Here is a 13,176-nt window from a genome sequence, read left to right on the forward strand (position 1 = left end):
AGGTTGAGTTATGTGTCCATTGTTCAAATTTTTATTTTTATTTTTGGTAATAGATTGTTCAAATATTTAATTATTTGCACATGCAGCCTATTTGCACAACGTTATTTAAGGTGTAGCCACTTCTTTAAAAACTATATATTAAAAAAAAATAGCATCAAAATCACTTATTGCAAGTTTTAAAAAGTGGGTCTTGGATTTTGAATATTAAGATTGACTTTAAATTAAGTGGGTATTGTAGGAAAATTTTGAAAACATCGGTATGAATGAAAATTGGCAGTACAATCTTTAAAAAAAAAACTATTTTCAGTTTCTAACATATATATATATATATATAATATCTAAAACTTCAGATATACATGTTTGAAGTTGGGTGCCACAAACACAAACTTCATGCAAATTATTTATCAGAAAATTTCAGACATAAATCTTTGTTATTTCTGTCGCTTATGCTTGAAGTTAATTCTAAAGTGGCTAAACTTTTTTAAATTTTTTTTATACATAGTGATTATGATTTAAATGATGATCCCAGAATCAATTATCTCCATATTTTATAAGGGTGATAAAATTAGTCCTCAAAAACACGATCCACACCTTTTACTAAATCACTCTATTTTGACATGTCTAAATTTAGCTCAATCATCTGATTTGACAACTCTAGCTTTCTACTACACAACAATAACATACTTACTAATAGTCAATCAAATTCATTGTTTACTTTTCTAATCAATTTACATTAATTATATAATATCGATCATATACACATTATATATTTGTCGATTATTTTTTATTTAGCTATTTAAGTTTATTTTTCCTTTCTAAAAGTAGGGCATAAAACAAGAATATTCTTTGTTGACATTCAGTTTGCAAATTCTCTTTTCACAAACAAACATTGCCCACAAACACATATTGCAGTGGTTTTCAGTGCCAAAAAAATAGAACATAATTGGGTATGTAGACTGGTCATGCACTAGTTTAATTCATCACTACTCCCTCCGTCCACTATTAATTGTCATACTTTCCATTTTTAGAGTCAAACTATAAAAATTTTGACTAACATTTTAGGATATATTTTTTCATCATATTGATATGTAAAAAATTGCAATGTATAGTACTTGTCGTATAGTTTTTGAATATCTAAATTTTTTGTTTAAAAAATCAAATTAATGTAATCTAATTTAACTTTGAAAATAAGTCAAATTGACTTTCGAAAAGCGCAACATGACAAATAAAAGTGGACGGAGGGAGTACTTTGTAAGGGCATTGAAAAAAAAGGACATATAGTATAGTGACTAAGAATTTGGTAAATAACATAACCACGATAAATTGATGAAATATAGAGTCTAACTGATTCATGATTTTAAAGTTTATGAATTCTTACGACAAATTCAAATTGATACTAATATTATAATAATAATTGAGTTTACAATTAAATATTTAACTCCCATTTGATCATAGATTTGAAGTTGAAACTTTAAAATTTGAGTTTTTCTAACTTGAAGTTGAGTTTAGACATGCATTTTTTTTATAAAAAAAATGTAAAGTTTTATGAGAAGCGAAATTTCACCTGAAAACTTATCTAAGCCAGAACGGGAAGTTGAAAATATTTTGAAGATAAAATTTTAAAATATAATTAAATTTCATGATCAAACAGATATTTAAAAATGTATTTTTAAAATCTATGATCAAACGTTAACTTAATAAATTTCTTGATATATTATCTGAAAAAAACTACTAAATTCACGTGAATCTCTAAACGAACCTCTGGGTAGGTGCATGAACAACAATTAAAAATGTCAGACATTTTGGCCTACCTATCGTGTAGGTGACCCCAACTAGACCCTCTTCATGCATTTACTCTATTTTGGTGGCAAAATCAAAGCTTTTTGTCGGCGCATGTCATAAAATTTGTATGGCTATAAAGAATTTAAACTATTTGATCTTAAACATGTGATAATATTTGTATAATTATAAATTTTTGAAATATATGACCTTAAGTATATATCATAACATTTATGTCTCTGTAAAAGTTTATCCTTAAGGATAAAATGAAAATTTCAATTACCAAAAATGTTTATCGTGGTGAATATATGGAATTTATTCACTCTTGACAAAGATCTCATATTCTAATTTGGATATGGAAAAAAAATCATAGTAGGGAGCGCTATGAGAATTCAAATTAGTTAAAGATTCAATGTAGATACTAAACACAATATACTGATTGAGAATATAAAAAAAAAGTGAGAAGTTCAAATTGAAATTTTAAAAGTTTTTTCCTTTCATTTTAATTTGTTTGTCTGATTTTGACTTAATAAGTAGTTAAGAAATTAAAGAAAATTTTCAAATCTTATGATCTTTAACTAAAAATATGTATAGAATATACTAAAATTTCATTTAATCTTTGTGATGTTGAACATATTACATAAAAAGTTTAAATTACAAGTTTTCAAAGAAAAAATTAAAACATATCACTAAAAAATAAAATATTGCTACATAAACTCCGATAAAGAGTACTAAGAAATACATTTTAAAAAATTATAAGTTTACATTAATAAATTAAAAAATTCAAGATAAAAAAAAAATCTCGTGATTCTCCGAATAACAATAGTATCACATGAAATGAAACAAAGACGAGAGAGAAGAGAGTGAAACATACAAACATCAAACATGAGAATGTGAAGGAAGTTATTTGTCATGCTGCAAATGCAAGAGACAAGCGTGCTGAATGAGAGCTTGCAAGAGGTGGCTTATTAGCTCTACCTATTGGCCTACTTCCCACATGTCCTGCCGTTGATTTCAACGGCAGTAGTCGTGGTAGCCCATCGGGCGACCCATATTTAATTGGCTGCGGTCCCACATTTACTGCCTTTTCATGCCGACAACTCAACAATCCACCCCCTTTCCACTTCCCTCCATCACCACCACCATCATTACCACCAAAAAATCGAGTATTCGTCTCGATTTCTGAAATAGTTGAATAATTAGTAACACTAGCCCGATCGAAACCTTCAGCTGTTGTAACACTCCAATCAATACTAACTTCACTTGGTGCATAACACTCTGTAGCTGCAACACTCGGTGTACCAGGCTCCTCGAGTGAACTTCGTTGACGATATAATGGACAGGATGAATTCGCCATTGAAGTCGAAAAGCTCTCGATTTCGAATAGATCGGAGCTTGCATCGCTTGCTACGTCGTCATCTGTTGCTGTTATTCGAGAAATTGGACTACCTGGGAAGGGGAAATTATTGCATCGGTGGTGATCTGTTTCGATTGATTTTCGAGAAGATGGTTGAAATACCTCGAGTGAATCTCGAGGCGGATCTTCTAAAATTGGAGAAATCGATGATCTTGTTGGTGGAGGTTTGATTCCTAATTTCGATTGACCTGAATTGTTCAGAATTGGGAATGAAAAGCCTCCACTTGGCGTCTCGGTAAACGGTCTAACCGGTGCCAGCACACGCTGTTGACAGCTAATTGTGCTAGCTGTACTATTCTCTGACTCTGATGATCTTCTCTGAATCGTTCCAATTTTATTAGTCTCTGACCTAACGGCTCCTCCCTGTTGTATTTCAATAGATTTTTTCTGAGATATGTTAGTTGATTTCTCAACTACAATCTTATTACTGTGTTTGACAGGGAAATGCTGCTCGGAGCCAGTTTCTGTTCTTGGCTCCGAGCTAGCTTCCTCGACTTGCACAGATTTCTTCCCAGAACAAGGGCATTTTCGACAGAAAAACCATTTACGAGTACTAAACGAACCTCTTTTTTTGTCATTCGTATTAATACTCTTCAATGAAACTGCAATTGCACCTGGAGGATTTGCTAATAGTCCTGTCTGGCTATTCCAACTTGCTTCTGACGAAGCAGTTGGAGTAGCACGAAAGGAATTAGCACGAAAGTTTCTTCCGTAGGCATTGTCTACGGAAGAAACTGATGAATGCCGATGACCTGATGGTAATTCACATTGATCATTTACATTTTTTTTAACAACAGAAGATGATTCATTGCCTTCACTGAAATATTTTTTCGCATCGAACACGTTGATTTCGGAATCATCAACACTATGATCTTCTGGTTTGAGATATGAAGAAAATGATGCATCTTTTAGTATATGGTTTTGAACAAAAGCTCTGTACTGAAGAGAATGTTCTGTTAAGGTTTTAACTGTTGTTTGGGAATCCATATTTTTTTCTCCTTTTTGTGTTTTATTTATTTTTGGTTGTACAACTAAACTATAGATAGTACTATTATTTATAACAATTTTTTAGAGAATAATATTGTTTCTGATAATTTTCTTGACTATCTGGCAGTTTTTTGGAGTTATATAAAAGAACCTGTAGACAATGGTCGTGGTGGAGTGATCAGTAGTTAGTCAGTACTCCTTCATCTTTAATTAGAAGACTTGTGTTTGAGTCTCCCTGAATACAAAATCGTCTTTGTTAGGAAGTGTTTTACTTTCTAATGTGGAACTTTTCAGCGTGAATTTAAATTTAATTGAACTCTGATGTGGATATTGGGCATTGAACATTGAATGAAAAACCAAAACAAAGTAATAATAAAAGAACCTTCCTTTTATATATATATTATTGTTTTTTATTTTCAAGTTTTGAGATTTCAATGATTGGAAATATAGAGTGATGAAAAACTATAAGAAAATCATAGTAGTGACAGTACAATCTACCAACTCTTTTCCAAGTTATGTCAGTAATATTTTCTATGGTTTGTTATCAATTTTTTCATGTTTGATCGGTTAAAAATATTCTTTTTAAATGACGGGTTTTTAATAAAAATAAGAAAAACATGTTTTATATTATATTTTACTCATAAGAGTGAAAAAGGTTAAAACACTTATTTTGAAACATTCTGGTTTGAGATATGAAGAAAATGATGCATCTTTTAGTATATGGTTTTGAACAAAAGTTCTGTACTGAAGAGGATGTTCTGTTAAAGTTTTAACTGTTGTTTGGGAATCCATATTTTTTTCTCCTTTTTGTGTTTTATTTTTTTGGTTGTACAACTAAACTATAGATAGTACTATTATTTATAACAATTTTTTAGAGAATAATATTGTTTCTGATAATATTCTTGACTATCTGGCAGATTTTTGGAATTATAATAAAAGAACCAGTAGACAATGGTTGTGGTTGAGTGATCAATAGTCCGTACTCTTTCATCTTTAATTAGAAAACTTGTGTTTGAGTCTCCCTGGATACAAAATCGTCTTTGTTAGGAAGCGTTTTACTTTCTAATGTGGAACTTTTCAGCGCGAATTCAAATTTAATTGAGCTCTGATGTGGATATCGGACATCGATGGAAAACCAAAATAAAGTAATAATAAAAGAACCTTCCTTATATATATATATATATTTATTATTTTTTATTTTCAGTTTTGAGATTTCAATGATTGGAAATATAGAATGATGAAAAACTATGAGAAAATCATAGTAGTGACAGTACAATCTACCAACTCTTTTCCAAGTTATGTCAGTAAGATTTTCTATGGTTTGTTATAATTTTTTCATGTTTGATCGGTTAAAAATATTATTTTTAAATGACGGTTTTTAATAAAAATAAGAAAAACATGTTTATAAGTCATATTTACTCATAGGCGTGAAAAAAAATTAAACACTTATTTTGAAACATAAAGGATTATTTTATATGTTTTTAGGAATTAGGTAAAATGTTCAATCTATAAACTATTGTCTATGTAAACTAATTGTAGGCATCATTTTCAAGTCCCATGTTCACATTAATTTAGCCAACAACAGTGGTTGGATAATGAAATTATATTATTTATTGTCACTTATCAGTACACAAGAATTATTTAGTGGAAATTTGGTCCTGTTGATAAAGATAGACCTGACAAATATTGATGAGATGTAGCAAAAATTTGGAAGAGGGCCTTAATTAACATGCATTGCCCACTTGTAGTTGGACATTTAATTAAGATTAAAGTTAAATGACGTAATACATAGATAGACATCTTAATTTGACATTAATAGGTATTGAGCATGCTAACTTTGAATATATATTTTTAGACAGTTAACTTGTTTCAATTGTGTCTCGTAAACACTCGATGTTGAGGTGATGTATACATTTTGAAGGTGTCTACATGAACATGATTTTGTTATAAGTTGGAGTATTCAACTGGCACGGTAAAGTGAGTTGAGTTGTTCAAATGTGCATCCTTAAAATTAAAGTGTTTAATTTACGTTAAAATAAAATAAAGATGTCTATCTATGTATTATGTCACGTTAACTTGTGCCAATAGATGTTGTACTATATACAATGCACTTGTAATTTAAGGCTCAACTCGCTCGACACCCGGACTAACACGAGGTCGAAAACAAAAAATAAAATTATTTTGAATTCTCTAACTGAAAATTTGACTTCGTCATTACCTTAAATTTATTATAAGTAAATTTTATTTAAACACTCGAACAATAACATGATCTGATTGATCACACCTGAATAGCATGATAAAGTGTTCCTAATAAACACTTCTGGTTTAAACTTTGAAAAAGGGTTTGCACGTGTGTAGATATTAAAAAAATGTAGGGAATCTGCAAGATATATTCAATTTTAGTTGGGACTCCACAAGAAGTATTCAATTCCATTTAGATTTTTGGAGACTACTTTAACCGTAAACCCTAACTTATGCCTATATAAATGATACTATTGTATTCCCTTAAAGAGACGTCTCGAATATTCCACAAATTCATGAAATATTCACAAAGAGATCAAATTCAAATTATCATAGTTCGAGAAATTGGTTCTCGAATCATGAATAAATCGTATGAAAGAAGAATCAAGAGAGGAACAAAATTATATCCCTCACTAGTGAGAAATAAATATTCATGTTTCCTTAAAAAAAAAAAAAAAATATGATTGTAATTTATTTTCTGTCATTTTAAAATTTGTTGCAAACAACGTATTTTATCATACGCCCATTATCATATGTTTATATGCTCAACTTGAACAAATAATAGTTACATCATATAACAAATGCACCCCACCCCCAAAAAATCCGGAGCAATGTCCTAACTTTAATATTGTTAGTACATTTGGCCAATAGGATTTAGATATGATATTAAAAAAGGACATTAATTATGATATTTTAATTAACCTAGTATTTTCATTAGTGACGACATTAATAACTCTAAATCTTGCTTTTTACTTCCTCCGTCCCTATTTACGTGTTCACTTTTCCTTTTATAGTTGTCCCTAATTACTTATCCATTTTGACAAATCAAGAAAGGACAAATAATTTTACCCATTATACCCTCAATTAATTACTTTGAAAAATGTATAATTTCTTGAAAATCTTATATTTTTAATCCATCCACTTCATAATTAATAGAGGTAAAATGGTAAATTCACTATGTCAATAATTACTTTCTTAATAGGTATGTCAATTTAAAAGTGGACAAATAATTAGGGACAGAGGGAGTATCTATGAGTAGTATAGATTGTACCATGCTAATCTTATCATGATTTAATCCAACAATGGTGTGACACCTACAGTAAAAAAGTCTGTATATCTTAAGACTAATGTCCCACCACGCACGTTATGAAACAACAAAAATCTAATCTGGGACCATTTGATCGGCTTACGCACATCTTAATTAATTTTAAAAAATAAATGTTACATGTTTCTCATCAACATCAGCTTAAGATTTGAACAAATATAAACAAATTATTTAGTGTTTTTACATTCTCGAAATTTAACTTAAAACCTTATGAGTTCCCAACTTATTTTCATCGATTATTAGATCATCCAAATCCTAGTGAGAATAATTACGATAAAATAGAGAAATAATTTTTGGCAACTATATCGTCCTACTAAATTAAATTTGTGTCGTATAAAACTTATTAAAGGAGATACACACCATTAAAAAAAAATTGAGACTCGAAACATCTGATTAAGAGTAAAGACATCACAATTCACATCCATCCTTAAGTACCCCACCAACCTCAAATCTTTCTCCCACATGAAGTACCCCTTAAAATATAGTAATGGGGAAAACAATATAGAATGAAACTCCCATACAATAATTACTAACTAATAGAAAAGAGAAAAAATATATGATATATTTAATTAATCAAATAAATCCCTTCAAATTTATTGTGGATTTGATTTTGATACTTTTTTCTTGAGAAAATTCAAATCCAAATTAGAAATGACGATAATTTGATTATTTTGTTTAAGCAACCTAAATTTAATCCTCAATTTAATAAACTTCATAATTCAAGATACATGAATATAAATTGAAATCTGCTATTCTTTTCTGTGGAATATTTGAGAATTATTAACCTTTAATTTCTCTCTATCAATCATTTGAGATTTCAAATCATACAGATCAAGGAGAGAGAGAGTGTGTGTTTTTTAAAAATTAATTATTTGGAACAAATTAAAAAGAAAGTATAAGGAATATATAAATTGAAATAAGGAATATATAAATTGAAATCTCAAATGTCTTTTTTATATAACCAAAAGAAAAATAGGTAGTAGTGCATTATATTGGAAATGTTTATTTTTTTAATTGTTTGTTAAGACAATTTCATAAATAAATTATTCACTATGAAGAACAAGGTGAAACACAATTATTTTGATTCAAACTTTATATGTGTGTTTAAGTATTACATCGAAAGAGAGTTTGCTATGACAATTATCTTTAACACAAATATCACATCAGAACACAGAAAGTGAGAGTTAAAAGTTATATCAGAGCGAATTTAAAAATAAAATGTTGACATGTCTTTTCGAGTTAAAAGACATTTGTATTTGTTTTATACTGATCTTTAACTTTAACTTCTCTATATTTTTGCGTCATAATATCTCATAAGTTATGTGTGTCTCATCAGACATAAGTTCTATAAGGGCTAAAACCTATGACACGTTCATTTGAAGACAAAACAATAAAAAAATCAACTCATTTAAAAGGATAATCGTGCAATTAAATTATCTTATAATCCTCGGGGTAGCCCTAGTCAAAAGCCAATAACTTAGCAGTTGAATCTTGAATTGTTACGTTAAAAATCTTAAATCAACAAAATAGGTATACAATTATTAAATTTCAAATTCAGTAAGAAATTAGTCAAATCATCAATTCAGTAATATTCTCAATTCATAAACTTTATATTTATAATCCGCTTCATAATTACATTCAACCATAGGTAAAATATCACATCCAATAATCTAACATGATTTCCAAATTAAACAAGGTCCCATATTAATATATAGTTCATATAATTTTAAACACTTTCTGTCTCATCAATTCATTGACATAAGAACAAAAGGCAAGCTATTTAAAAGATAAATATATAATATCATCTATTTATATGATTAGTTTTTTCATTGTTATCTTCTTGTTGTACTCTTGGCCACTACTTTATTTTAAACCAATTAATTTCTTTTTTTTGGTCATATTGATTAAATTATTGCATGTCTCAATGTCTCTTGGTTATGTAACAGATCTACTTTTTTGTTTAAAATTCTAAGGCTTAATGTGTGTATGTGAACTGTGAGAGGGTCCATTTGTTTAAAAAAATTGAGAAAAATTGTTGTGGGCATTTAATTCAAAGATGAATGAAAACAAAAATAATTTGGACCCCAATAAGAAAAAAAATGAAGGAAGAAGAATTGTTGTTTGATACAAATTGGGAATTGTGCTTTGTAGGGTAAGAATTATCTCAAAACTAACATGAAGTGTTATAGACGTGTGCTTTGGGATATGTGAAGGAGGAAGACTAGTATAATTTGATGGGCTGGATGATTTTGTCTTTGAAAGGGAAATGATACGTCTATCGAAGAATATGGTGTGATAGATAAAAATTTATCATAATTAATTGACTATTTTTTTAGAAGAAAAATGAAAATTGATATGAATTGATCTTTAGTTTAATATATGTACCTTAAGCAGTACAAGTTTTGTCATGAAAGGGAAATGAGACGTCTATTGAGGATTATAGGAAGGCTAATATAATTTGATGGGCTAGATGAGTTTCGTCTGGAAAGGAAAATGATACATTCATCGAAGATTATGATGTGATGGATTAAAATTTATCATGTTTGATTAATCAATTATTTTGAGTACTGTATCTTGAGAATAAAAGAAAAAAAATGATATGAAGTGATCTTTAGTTTAATATATGTACCTTATGCAGTACGAGTTTTGTCTTGAAAGGGAAATGAGACGTCCATCGAGAATTATAGGAAGACTAATATAATTTGATGGGTTAGATGAGTTTTGTGTTGAAAGGGAAATGATACATTCATCGAGGATTATGGTGTGATGAATAAAATTTTATTAGTTTTAAGTATTGTATTTTGAAATTAAAAGAAAAAATTGATATGAAATGATATTTAATTTAACATATCTTACGCATTACAATGAAAGTTTTCATAGAAAACCATGTTTGGATCTCAGTTTGTAGTCTTTTGCTATTAGACATAAAGATGAAGGAATATTTAAGTAAATTAGGCATTTAGATAAGATTTGATTGAGTGATTAAAAGGTTATTTGGAAATTGTAATGAATTTTATTTGGAAACAAAGTGGAAAAAATATTTTGAGCAGATTAAAATACTTTTCTAACATATTTTTTTTTATACTATATATTTCTAAATCGAATTTAAGTATATGTAAGTAGAACCAACATGGGTTGTGGTGCACTGGTGGTACTGCTTCACCCTTAACCAGAGGTCTCGGGTTCGAGCCCTGGGTATGGAGCAGCTGTTGGGAGCGCCACCCCCGAATGGGCCCTGCAGAGCGCGATTCGAATTTAGTCGAAGCTTCAATGTGGGCTCTGGACACCGGGTGGGAAACCAAAAAAATAATATATGTAAGTAGAAGTCACATTCACATATATATCCATAACATTTTTAGGGCGGTCAATAGAGGCCTAGCTAGTGGTATAATGTGATACATATTTAAGAAACAATGAAGTTGAAGTGACGTACACAAAATTTGTGTTGTTTGCCGACTATTGTGATAGTAATGTTTTTAAGTGGTTAGATATGAAAATGTGGTCGTTCTAAACCCAACGCAAAGTTAGATTATAATTCACTAGTTTAATCGAATTTCATATCTTTAATTCAAATTTTGTATTTCTCTTTAAGTTGAACAAATAAAAATAATTAGTTTTGAAAATCAAAATCTATAAACTATAATTTCTAACTCCGCATCAGCGATAAATGATACTTAGGTTAAACTTCTTTTTTTTTTCGTTTTTAGTAATTGGCTTAAGATTAATTGTTAGGTAAAATTAGATGCTAACAACATTTCATGTCATGTCATAGCAAAAGGAATATATATATATATATATATATATATCCAATTCGACCTCATAAAAAAACAAAAATAAAGAATAAATTAATAAAATAATTACTTACTATATTTTATTTTATTTTTGCCTACTGACCAAATCAAAAGAATGATCCAGAACAAAAGATACAACCTGGTTCCAAACATCTTTGCAAATTGTTACAATTTCTTAGAAAACAGTCAATATATATTCCTTCTATATCACTATTTTTGTGCATATATATGGTTGGTAGGAAATAAATGTTTTTCGCGAAAAATAAGTGGATTTCTTAATTAATTTCAAGTGTTTGATAAGTAATTAGTAGTAGAGTAACTAGTAGAGGTTGATGTTGTAGAAAACGATATTAGTCTTATATAGTACCTGATTAACTTTTATAGCAGCCACGGCAAACGGCGATACTGTACTATTTGTAACATAGCAAAATACTAGAGATAGAATAAGGTGGGCCGTAGGCAATAGCGTACGCAAGAATTTTTGTAAGCGATGTCGATATTCAAAAATAAATAATTGACAAGTAATGCCTGAAATATTAAACTTTTCTCTGAAAACATCCCAAATTCGGCTTTGCTGAGGTTCAAACTTGGTCACGCTGCAAAAAATGACAATTTTGTTCGCGCTACAAACCAACAAGCCAAGAAGCTCACTCGGTCAAGTATAGTGTCATTAATATTATTTGTAGTGCTATTTTTATTTTTTCAGATTTATATATATATATATACTAAAATTTTCAACGAAGCAGTGTTAGTCGATACCTCTTGAAATAGGGTGGATCCGCCCCTGTCTGTAGGGGTTCGAGGGTAGTGGGAGTGGGACGGTCAAAAGTTGAGGGTTGGAAATCTTGGAGAAAATAGGGAACTTGAAATATCACATAACTTAATTGTTTTGACCAATCATACATGAAAAAATTAAGATGATTTCACTATTATAGTAGATTATAACATTCCGTAACAAACTCGATTGTTTCTATTGACCTACTCAAGTCTTCCCGAATAGAATTCCGTATCTGATGCCTATAATGACGAAAGGTGTTGCAAATACCAAACCAAATTCTGGTGAACAAAACTATACTGATAAGAGATTGTATGTAGATATCTTATAAAATTAGTCGAGACACATGTATTTTGACTCAAACATTACATAGAAGCTCTATCATAGTATCATGGAATAGAAAAAGTTGACAATTATCATAGTAATATCACGGGATAGAAAAAGTTCAATGTATCTAGTTTTCATTAATATGTTACATGCATTGCTCTATCTTATATAAAATGGAGAATATATTATTCTTCACCAACCAAATATTCATGTTGTTAGATTTGCAGTCACTTAAGCATGCAAGAAAACAGTACCAATGGGTTTGGTAACAAGAAGAACATTCTCTTAATTTGTTGATTGGAGAGACTATAAAATATTTAATTTTTAGGGCGAAAAAAAAGAAATTTACTCATTTCGTTTTAATTTTTTTGTCTGATTTTTACTTGATACGAAATTTAAAAAATCCAAAAAGACTTTTAAATCTTACAATTTTTTTGGTTAAAAAATCTTATGATCTTAATTTAAGATATGTATAATGTACTAAAATATTGTTTAACCTTTAGCCTTAATAAGATCATCTGAAAGTTGAAATTTATTTTTAAAAGAAGAAATACAAATTTATATAATCGATTTTAATTTATTTAAAATTGAAAGGTAATTATTGTTGGTGGTGGTATATATCATTATTATAATAGTTGTGTTAGGAGATAATGGCAATTTTGAATCTCTTTAACTAGACATTTACAAGCTAGGTGGAATACATATGCAACTCTGTAAATTAAACATATACATAAACAACATATACATATATATA

The 13,176-nt window shown here is 29.2% G+C and overlaps 1 protein-coding gene across 1 annotated transcript; it reads right to left on the minus strand.

The window, feature by feature from the left end:
• Positions 1 to 2,568: 2,568 nt before the first annotated feature.
• On the minus strand, positions 2,569 to 4,235 carry LOC102601310 (protein PHYTOCHROME KINASE SUBSTRATE 4). The gene has a single exon (XM_006339152.2). The coding sequence runs from the start codon at positions 4,181 to 4,183 to the stop codon at positions 2,690 to 2,692; it is 1,494 nt and encodes a 497-aa protein (XP_006339214.1). The 5' UTR covers positions 4,184 to 4,235; the 3' UTR covers positions 2,569 to 2,689.
• Between the last annotated feature and the right edge of the window lie 8,941 nt (positions 4,236 to 13,176).

The sequence above is a fragment of the Solanum tuberosum genome, unplaced genomic scaffold (genome assembly GCF_000226075.1).
Source record: "Solanum tuberosum cultivar DM 1-3 516 R44 unplaced genomic scaffold, SolTub_3.0 scf00008, whole genome shotgun sequence".
NCBI classification, from domain to species: domain Eukaryota; kingdom Viridiplantae; phylum Streptophyta; class Magnoliopsida; order Solanales; family Solanaceae; genus Solanum; species Solanum tuberosum.

What these genes read in the sequence shown, in the direction of transcription:
- LOC102601310 (XM_006339152.2), bottom strand. Translation starts at nt 4,183, where the DNA reads ATGGATTCCCAAACAACAGTTAAAACCTTAACAGAACATTCTCTTCAG.